General features: G+C 41.1%; 2 protein-coding genes across 2 annotated transcripts in view; both read right to left on the minus strand.

The window, feature by feature from the left end:
- Positions 1–2,970, minus strand: part of LOC107291686 (cytochrome P450 2K6-like) — a 13,183-nt gene extending 10,213 nt beyond the window's left edge. The window contains exons 1-4 of the mRNA XM_029284986.1: positions 2,788–2,970; positions 1,882–2,044; positions 826–975; positions 1–107 (exon numbers count right to left, since the gene is read on the minus strand). Of these exons, the coding sequence (XP_029140819.1) occupies positions 1–107; positions 826–975; positions 1,882–2,044; positions 2,788–2,970 (603 nt within the window). The remainder of the gene's footprint in view (positions 108–825; positions 976–1,881; positions 2,045–2,787) is intronic.
- A 7,252-nt stretch (positions 2,971–10,222) lies between these two features.
- LOC107291681 (cytochrome P450 2K1-like) overlaps positions 10,223–11,058 on the minus strand; it is a 12,229-nt gene continuing 11,393 nt past the window's right edge. Inside the window, exon 9 of the mRNA XM_015820702.1 lies at positions 10,223–10,800. Within this exon, the coding sequence (XP_015676188.1) occupies positions 10,616–10,800 (185 nt within the window). The 3' untranslated portion in view covers positions 10,223–10,615. The remainder of the gene's footprint in view (positions 10,801–11,058) is intronic.

The following is an 11,058-nucleotide window of genomic DNA, read 5'->3' on the forward strand; positions in this document are numbered from 1 at the left end:
TCTTAGAAATGTGGCATCTTCATATTCATAGCGTTTCCCAAGTAGAATAGAAACAATGATGTTGGAAACAGCAGCAGTCAAAATTCTTTTGACGTCAAAGGGTTTTCCTGACAAATAGGTCAAAAAGAATTGTGAATGAAACCAGGATTAAATCTGCTTTCTACTGAATTTATACTCCAAAGCAGCTTACACAAAGGGAACATTTCTCATAGAAAGCCATAGCTAGTGCTGATGACATTGGAAGTGTTTAAATTAAAAATATGAAAAAATATTTCAATGGTAATTCATTGAATTCATTCAGAATTGCAATATTTGACCATACATCAGTGATATTTTCTTTGCAACTGTGAAACTCCCTGAGAATAAAATATTTGGCAAAGTTATTGCAATGCCTGCTCATTAAATGATTGCAGTTTTAAAGACCAAATGGCTTGACCAAAAGCAGGGAGGTGCAAGAATTCCAGTTTACAATATATTTTCATTCTTAGATGAAGAACTTGTAACCCACTCTAAACAGAGGATTTAGAGGAGTCTCTAAAGAAGAATAAGTCTAGAAGTGATTGATGAGAGACTGTCGTGTTACACTGAATTAACAATTCAAATCCTTTGGAATCATTCTGCCATCCATAAGTCACATTCCTGTAAATATACTTAACATAAATTGGACAAGGAAGCATACTTATAGGGAGAAAACAATGGGTTTAAGAATTGTTGGAGAGAAGGTATTTCCCAACACAGTCCTTGTTCATTTGATATAATCTGCAGAAACTATTTCCCGTTCTACATTTATCCCAGAAGATGCTCCATTATAGCATATCAGCCCACCTGCATAAGTCTCCATTGTCTTCGTTAAGACACTACACTCTTCTGTGATTTTGTCTTCAATGGTCCTCTTGCCCATTCCGTAGTCCCGTAATGTGGATAATGTAAACCGTCGCATCACTTTCCAGTGCTCACCACGAGCAAATGCAAGACCTGAAGAGAAAATGGGTAAGATAATGAAATATAATTTTACCATCCTTTGCAGCTCATTCTTGTTTTACAACTTCATTAAAACATGCTCCATCAATTTGATCAAGCGTTTCATCCAGTCTATCCAAGAATTTGTCTGAAAGGTATTTCAAAGTTTGTGCTAAAGATTTCTCATCCATTTTCTTTATCCTCTGCTTTTGGTATTCAGCCTTCAGCATCTCCTTATCAAAACAAAACAAATAAAACAAAGCAAAAATGAAAGCAATCATTATTTTTCCATGTGAAAATATCTTCTAAATGATTCAAAACTGTAATTCCAACTCCTCTGGTCTCTTAACCCATTTTTACTTTTCAAAAATTCGTATATCAAACATCTTTCTGCTGCAAAATCCAAAAATCATATATTTTTAAAACTTGTAAAATCAAATTTACAGTATTTTTTTAAGGATGCAGAAATTCACCAATGAGTACTAGCTGGTCGAAAGGGTCTTAATTTCTGAGAGACACTGGCAAAAACATTGCACAAAGAAAAGGTTTGCATAACCATTATATGAGGAGAGAGAAATGCAGAAATTCCTCCTACTAGAATTCCTCAAACACCCACCCCTCCACCCCCAAATTTGCAAATATGCAGAATTGGACATGGTGGTGAGCAGTATGCGAGGCTCATGGGCTTGGTACAATATTGACTCAACTTTTTATTCTCCAGTTACCTCCATTGGCACTGAGGGACAAAGTCACAATGGCACAATATAGGTTTTAGCTGGATTTTCATCCTGGTTAGATTTGCAGAAGCCCTCTCACTCATCTGAGGTTCTTCTGGCTGTTAACCTCAAATGAAAAGTTCTACATTATACTGATCATACATCTGAAAGTTTGTCAACTACAATCCAGAACGAAATAACTCACCAAACCCTTTTGTTACATCTTCAAAAATGGGAACAAAGGGCCTATCTGCAAATGCATCAGCCTGGTTCACTAGAGCTTCTTTGACCGTCTCATAGCCAGTCAGCACCACCATCTCCTGGAGTCCCAGTTTGATGCGGAAAATGGGACCATATTCTTTTGACCACTGGAATTCAGCAGAAGGGAAACAAAGAGACAATTTTAATCAATAATTAGAATCACATATGTAGATGTTTAAGAAACTACATGTCAAAATTCAAAAGGCACATATAATGTCATTTCCCTTTTTTCTTCTATTGACAATTGTAATGGCATACCATCCCAGTCAAATTGTTGTCCGGTATATTGTTGAAAGCCTCCAGTGATGGAGTAGCCACAATTCCAGGAGGCAAGCTGTTCCATTGATTAATTGTTCTCACTGTCAGAAAATTTGTCCTAACTTCTAGATTGTATCTCTCTTTAACAAGTTTCCACTCCTTACTTCTCGTTCTACCCTTAATTTTGGTTGTGTATTGATCACTGCAGAAATTGGTTTATTGATTTATAATTCTGCTTAAAATGTGCAAACAAAAATGTGCTTCTAAGTATATATCCAGTCATTCAGCTTAAGAGCATTTATATTTCCCCAAAGGCTCCTTGGGGTTTGAACATTTCTGCAAATCTAAATAAAGAATAAGAAAATTGTTTATTCAATTAGAACATTTTACATTGATTAACAAAAAGATTTTCTTGAAATAATCCTTCCAGAATATTTAAATGTATTCAAATACCAGATACATATTTCCATATACAGTAAACACCATCTGGAAGCAGATCAGACTTACCCGACCAAGTTACCAGGAGTTTGTCCCATCCCAAACAAGTTTTGGCAAAGAATGGTAAAGATGGTTGTTAATCACCAGGCTTTACCTCTATCATTGTTCTGTGAGGCCTCTTCAGATCCATCATGTGCAGATTTCCCAAAATAGGTATGGTCCTGGGTCCCGGAGGGAGATTGGGGGAGTTGTTATTCCAGGAACTGCCCTTTTTCAAAAGGAACATAATTGCAAGAAGAAATATTAATAATATTAAAATTGTTCCAGTCCAATCCATTTTCTTTTAGTAAGCAGTTTTCAGTAAAAATCATAAGGAATTTTGAAAACTGAAATGATTCCAACATGTATTTCAAAGCAAGGTATTAAACAGAGCCCAGCTTCTCTTTCTACTGAATCCTCAAACTGATCAATAAAGGACTTCTGAACTTTACTCTTGTTTTTTTCCAACAGGAATTTGATCTGTCCTTGCATGTGTTACAGAAATAGCGAAATCTTCAAAAACTCACCAAACTAGTTTCATGTATTTGTTCATGAAACCCAGTTTTTAAGATCAATATATAATATACACATAATCTATTAAAATATGGAATACAGCATGAATTGAATTCCAATTAAGCCTAGGCAGCAAAATAATTGGTTGCTTATCTAACATTATGTCAAGTGCTGTTCTATCCCAGCCTATTGCCGTCCTTGTTAGAGGCACAAGGACCAAACCCCTGCTGATACAATAGGCTGGATACTTTAAAACAAAACAAAATCCCTTTTATTTGGGTGACAAACCTGTCAATAAGTCCAAAACACAAACAGCAAAACTCAAGTCCAAAGGAAGGAAATAATCCACAGGAACACGTTGCAAACAAGACAAACAGACCAGGATTCCAAGAAGCACTTTGCAAACGGTTGCCTTCAGCAACCAGCACCGCCCACACCTCCCCTTTTTATACAGCAGTCCCAGGGCATTGCCTCTCATTGCCTTCTCCTTTTACTTTGGAGTTGTTGCATTGACTGCTGTTGTTTTTCTCTCGCTAATTGACAACGTCTGCGAGCATCAATTAGCAAGTCCAGGTGTGAGCCTTCCGAATCTGACTCATGCTCCTCACACAGCTGAGCTTCATCAGAAACACGACTGGAGGGCCAGGCTCTTCATCAAGCCGTGAGTCCTGTAATTCATCAGAGCCTCCCTCTGACCCTGACGGCCCCTCAAAGGCCTCCTCCACCTCCTCCTCAGATTCCTCAGACTCAGCTGTTGGGAACACAGGCTGGCACGGAATCACAACAAGTGCCAGCAAAATCAGAAAATCCCACAAATTTAGTGTCTAGCTTCTTGGAAGGTCTTGAAGTGGCTAAGACCTTGGTAGAGAGACAAACTTTGTCTCCCACTGCTATCGGTGGGCACTCCTGCCAATGGGCATCTGCTGCCTTTTTGTAAGCCTGTTTCAAGCTGCCTTTCCAAAAGGTGTTTGGCAGCAAGTTGCTCCTGTAAATTGGTATGAAAATTTTGCAAGTGAAAATAATGATGGTCAGCTGTCTTGGCTTTAGGTGCAGTAGCACCTCAAGTACTGTTGAAGGAGCTCGTTCGTCTTGTGCTATTTTTTAATGTACTGACCATGTAGTGCTTTGTCTTCTCACACCTCTATTCTGTTCTTCATTTGGTCTTTCTTGTAGGCCATTTTGGTCTCTCCAGTAGTCAGTAAGCCTTCCTAGCATACTACCTTTAATACATCTTCATAATTGTTCTTCAGATATTCTTCCAAAGCCATTTTTTCTTCTTCAACCATCTGATGTACTTGCAACATTCCATGCCCACCTATTTGCCTTGGTAGGTAGAGTCTGTTAATGCCGCTGCAAGGTTGAAGGGCACGATTTATTGTTATTATTTTTCTGGTCTTCCTATCCATTGCTTTTAGTTCTGTTTGAGTCCAGTCCACTATTCCAGCTGTGTATCTAATGACTGGAACTGCCCAGATGTTGATTGCCCTGATGGTATTTCCTCCACTGAGTTTGGACTTTAAGATCTTCTTCATTCTCTTGATGTATTCACCTCTAATCTTTTTCTTGACTTCATTGTGCTTGATGTTGTCAGCTTGAAAGATACCTAGATACTTGTAATAATCATCTTCATCCAGTGAGTGTGGCACATTTGTCCAATCCAAACTCCATTGCAATATCTTGGCTATATATACAGACAGTATGGAGCAGCGATTCTATTTCAGATGGTGTTTTTCCATATAGCTTCAGATCGTCCATGTAAAGGAGGTGGATAGTCTGGCAGATGTTTTTGATAGCCATGCTTCGAGTTATTGAGTATTGTTGACTGAGGAAACAGTGCAATGACAAATAGTAGTGGTGATAGTGAATCTCCTTGAACTATTCCTCTTTTGATATTAACCTCTCCCAGTTTCTCACCATTGACCTGCAGCTATGTTTTCCATTGTCCCATCGATCTTTGCACAAACTTTCTGATGTTTTTACTACTCCTGCTATTTCTAGGCATTTGATTATCCAGTCATGTGGCAGAGAGTAGAATGCCTTTTTGTAGTCAATCCACGCTACATTTAGGCTGGTCTTCTTTGTTTTGCAGTTTTCCAAAATCATTTTGTCAATTAGAAGTTGATCTTTTGTTCCTCTGCTATTGGGACAGTTTCCTTTCTGCTGAAGTAGAAGGAGATTGTTTTCAACTAAATGCTCTTGGACTGCATCAGCTACCACACCAGTTAGCAATTTGAAGGTTGTTGGTAAGCAAGTAATTGGCCTGTAGTTCCTTGTTGTTGCCCCTTTTGCTGAATCTTTCATTATCAGGTACGTTTTTCCAGATGTTAACCACTCTTCAATTTCAGTTCCTTGTAGTATGTTGTTGAACTGCTTGGCAACGAGTGGGTAATAGACCAGTTAGATGTTTCAATAAAAAACCATGCAGTTCATCTTCACCTGGTGCTGACCAATTCTTGATCTTCCTTGTTATTTCTCTACCATTTCTGCTGTTATTACTAGTTCTTTCATTTCAACTTCTTTTTTATTCTTATTCTCTTCTTTTAACCATGCTGCCTCCTTGTTGTATTTCTTTGGATTATCCCATATCTACGTCCAGAACTGCACTGTTTCTTCCTGCACTGATTGATTCACTGCAGTTTCTCCATTGATGGATTGATAGAAACATTTCTGATTGGATTGAAATTGGAAGTTCTGCCTATAATTTGCAATTCGAGCTTTGTATCTGCTGATCTTCTTGGCTATAGCTGTTATTTGCTGTTTTATTATTTCCAGTGCTTCCTTGATTTTCCTAATTTCTAAGTGGCATTTCTTGATTAGTTATTCTTTGGTCTTCTTATTCTTCAGCTTCTTTTCTTTCATCTATTCTAGCTTGCTTGAGTCTGATCTGAACTTGCTGATCTTATTTTCCAATCTAATCTTTCATTTTGAGGTGCTTTTTGGCTTTTCTTCTTCTTTGTTGATTTTGCATCCCAAGTAATCAGTTATAACTGCAGCTATGCTGTACATTAGTTGGTTTGTTTCTTGGAATGAGTTGGTGCTTATACTTGATATTGCAGTATTTGCATCTTTTAATGCTTGTACTAGATGTTTCTTTGGAATAAGCTTCAATGCAGGCAGCCTTATTCTGATGTTTTTGTGCTGTTCTAGGTGCTCAGTTATTCTTTGTTTCAATTCTTTTTTAATTAGAGGCAGAGAAGAGGATGTCTGGTTTCCAAATGAAAACAGTTTTATATCTCTGTTGGATTCCTCTACTGCCAACTCCCCCTGGTTTGTTCTACATTCTGAGTTACTTCTGGCAAGGCTTTGATTTCTTTGACCTGGGTAAACCTTTGCAGTTCTTCCAATTCTGCTTCTGTGAATACTTTATTTCGTATTATAAATCGACATTGATCTGCTAACCTCTGTTCTGTTATTTCTGATTCTAGACTGGTCCATTCCTCTCAATTGTCCTCTTCTTTTTGGACTTGATCTGTAATAACAGACCATTATTTCTTTCTTTTCCTGATCACTGTGCATTTGCCACTGGTAAACACCTTTTCTTCTAGTAGTTCTGCAGCTTCTGGTCCTGTTTACTCAGCCAACAGTCTTGAGAGTCCTGTAGCCCATTTTTCACCAGATATCCAGGAATTCCAACATCTAGTGCAGACCTTATTAACCCAGGTGACATCTGAGCTGGCAGGCTTTCTGAAACTTATGTCTCACCATATATTTTTTTATGGGAGAGACACTCATTTTCTGACTCCTCTGATGAGACCTGTCCAGTATGGTTGAACCTCTGGCATAGCTCTCATCTTCCTCAGAGCACACAAGCCCCACAACCATGTCAAGGTAGTGTCTCACGGGGGATGAATATGTTTAGATTAGATTAGATTAGATTAACTTTATTGTCATTGTTTTTCTGTGGGCACAACAGCACACATTAAAAATGAAATTTAGTTGCTTGCTCTCAAAGTATACACATACATAACACACATTTAAACATACTATATATAACATATGCCTAGACATACACCCTTATATATAAATACATATAAATATTAATCACTGTCCATCTTGAATACAGAGTGGTGAGAGAAAGCTTGAGAGTTAATACTGTATGGAACAAAACTGTGACTGAATCTGGATGTTCTGCTTCCGATACCGCGGAGCCTCCTCCCAGAAGGTAACAAGGAAAACAAGTCATGAAGAAGAAGTGTAGTGTCCCAAACAATCTTACGGACCCTGCTCAAGCAATTATTATTATTATTATTGTTGTTGTTGTTGTTGTTGTTGTTATTATTATTATTATTATTATTATTATTATTATTATTATTATTATTATTATTACTTCTATTAGTACAATTCAATGAATAACTTGCTGAAACCAGGTAATTGTAACTATATTCATGGACTGGTGATTGATTTTGTAGGGTTTTTTTGGTTAAAAAATAAGTTAGAGCATTTTCAAGAGTGCCTTCATGTTCTCAACCAATAATTTGTACCCACATTTTGGTAAAGATTGACTTCATACAGTATATATAGTGGCTGAAGAACCTTGAAATGGTGATAACAACTTAGTAATGACATAAATCAGGGCTTTTCAACCTTTTCACCGATTGTACCACTTTTAGAATATGGCAACATTCGAACACCACGAGTCACCTAGCAAGGTGTCAAAAACTTGATGACCAAAAAAAAAAAAAATGGAAAAAAGTGATAAAGTACAGGTAGTCCTTGACTTACAACAGTTTGTTTATTGACTGTTCAAAGTTACAACGGCACTGAAAAAAGTGACTTATGACCATTTTTCACACTTATGACTGTTGCAGCATTCCCAGGGTCATATGATTTACATTCGGATGCTTGGCAACCGATTCATATTTATGATGGTCACATTGTTCCAAGGTCATGTGATTGCCTTTTGCAACCTTCTGACTAGCAAAGTTAGTGGGGAAACCAGATTCACTTAAGAACCATGTTAATAATTTAATCTCTCTCCCTCTTTCTTTCTCTCCCACTCTCTCTCTCTCACTTTCTCTCTCTCACTCTCTATTTCTCTCTCCCTCTCTCTCCCTCTTTTTCTCTCTCCCTTTCTCTCTCCCTCTCTCTCTCTTTCTCTCTCTCCCTCTCTCTCTCACTTTCTCTCTCTCACTCTCTATTTCTCTCTCTCTCTCTCTCCCTCTTTTTCTCTCTCCCTCTCTTTCTCTCTCCCTCCCTCTCTTTTTCTCCCCCCTCTCTCTCCTTTCCTCACTCTCTAGCCCTCTATCTTTCTCCCTCTCTCTTTCTCCCTCTCTTTTTTTCTCCCTCTCTTTCTCTCCCTCTCTCTTTCTCTCTCCCTCTCTCTTTCTCTCCCTCTCTTCCTGGGGATCAATTTGGACATGTGGAGGGGAGGGGAATGGCCGAGGGCTGCCCGTGTGACCTTGAAGCAGCCACCTTTGGAAGTACCAACACTGCTCCAGCCAGGCTCGAGCCGGGCAGAGCGGGTGATGGGAGAGGAGCGAGCTGATTGCCTTCCCGGCAGCCGGGACTCCGGCACGCCTTCCCGGCCAGCGAGGCCTACGGTAGCACCGGGATCGTGTGTCTCCCTAGGAAAGGGACTTCCTGGCTGCACTTCTCAGCGGGTGGGGTGCCCGGGCACAGTGCCAATCAGGAGCCCCGCGAGGGGGCAAGCCTGCATGAAGAGCCATGCCCTTTCTGTGGGGGAGGGACACAATGAGGGAGCCAACCAATCACGGGCGGCCGGCCTGAGCCGAGGTGCTGGTGATCGCCTCGAGCCGCTGCCGCAGCCCGATGACACCATGCTGCGCCTGACAGGCAGCGCGTAATGGCCAATGAGTGCCGGGTGGGGGGTGGTCAAGCCCCGTGGACTCGACATTCCTACGAGGGTGGGGGCCCATGCAGCCAGCTGCTGAAGCAGGAAGAACAGCTGATAGCAGCCTACTGGGCGGCGTGCAGGACTCCAACGCACCCTAGGACGGCCCGCTGGTGCCTAGTTAGAAAACCTGGCCGGCATGCCATGGTGGCCGGCATGCCATGGTGGCCGGCTACGGGGGGGCCGGGATTCACTGGCATCACGGAACGTGGCACGGCAACGTCACTGATGGGCGGGGCATCCCGAGGAGGCCACCGGCGCCTGGTTGAAGCATCTGGCTGGTGCTCCATTGTAGCTGGCTCCGGCGGCGCTGGCAGTGATCCCCCACAGCTTGTGGCTTCTGCTGCGGTGCCTGGATCGGTTTCCCAGCATGTGGGCATTGGAATGTTCGATCGGTATCAGGAGCAGAGCTCAGCGAGCAAGGGAGCAGCCACCCCCGCCCATGGCTGTCCCCCGAGTCACCATCAGATGCCTCTCACGGGTGGCCGACCTGAGCCAACAAGGCGCCGGCAATCACCTCGAGCCATCACCGCGGCCCGACGAGACTGTGCTGTGCCCGACAGGCAGCGTGTAGTGGCCAATGAGGGCCAGGTGGGGGATGGTGCTTGGGTGGTTACTGAGTGTGCGGCACCATTGTGGCCACTTCGATTGGTATCGGGAGTGGGGAGCAGAGAGCTGAGCTCAGCGAGCCCAGAGCAAGGGAGCAGCTTCCCCTGCCCACAGCCGCCCCCGAGTTACCATTCTGATCAGCATCAGCAAAACAAACGTGGGCCTTGATTCCCACCTGCTGCCATGGGATGAGTCCTCCGGGAGGGCACGCACCATCTGGCCACTTTGCTTTCCCCTCCGTAAAGCTGGGCACCTTGGGAAGTGTTGAGGGGGAAGACTCGAGCCCCGGGAGGCAATGTGAGGGCTGTGAGGGGTATCGCAAGCTCGCAGGAGGTGGGGGAGAGGAAAAGAAAATGGAAGACAGTAGGCCACAACACAGAGAGAGAGACTTAATTTTTGTCAGAGGTTCCTGATTATATACTGTAGTGTAGAATGTACTTTCTAATCATAATTATTGTTAGTAGTTCTAATATTACTAACATTATTATTTTATGGTTTTTTTAAAAAGAATATAATTAATGACTAGGTAGGTATTTATTTATTGATCAATTTTTTAAAACTGCCCATCGCTGTCACAGAGGGACCCTGGATGGTGTAGATTGTAGAAGCAAATTTGCACTAGGGACTATTCCACAAAAGAATGATACTGCTTTTTACCAAGTAATTAAAATCACTGTTCTTCATTAAAACAAATCAGACAAAAAGTTCTCAACAAAAAGTTGAAGAAGACAAAAGAATAGTAAAAAGCTAAGAAAACAAATGGTTCCAAAAGAAAAGCACTTTGCTTTTCATGATCTCCTAATTATTCTTTCATATCACAATCCACATTCCATGAGATTATAGATCATTACCATTCATCTTTTAAAAGCTAGACAATATTGAATTCTATTGTTAAATTTTGCCTCTCTGTCAAAATGAAGGCATTTCAAGGCTGAGAAAACAGCTTGTTATAATTTTTTTTTGGGTCAGATCAACGTAACACAGCACAGGTCTTGTATGGCATGGGAGAGGAAGTAAGCCCAATACAAGGAGTCAGATCCAGGTCATCTTTAGATGTTCCCGGGGGTGGCTGGAAGGTAAATTTCTGCAAGAGGCTGGTGAAGAAGAGGAAGAGCTCCATTTTGGCAAGGTTCTCACCTGCACATACTCTCCGACCTGGAAGAAAGCAAAGGTGGCAAAAAAAAAAAAAGAGATTTGTGTTTATTGGTTTCTTGAACTATTTCTCAAGGGTTTCCCAATGTTCTGTGGCCATGGAGAGATCAGCACACAGGAAAACAATAACAAATCAAAGATATGGAAAGATGTAAAAATGCAATAATGGAGAATGAAAATTTTTACGACTACTAAATGGGAGCAGATTTCTGAATTTGAAAATAATATCAAAAAGTTGGAAAATTAATACCAACAAATGGA

This window comes from Protobothrops mucrosquamatus, unplaced genomic scaffold (assembly GCF_001527695.2).
Source record: "Protobothrops mucrosquamatus isolate PMUCROS unplaced genomic scaffold, P.Mucros_1.0 scaffold1165, whole genome shotgun sequence".
Classification (NCBI taxonomy): domain Eukaryota; kingdom Metazoa; phylum Chordata; class Lepidosauria; order Squamata; family Viperidae; genus Protobothrops; species Protobothrops mucrosquamatus.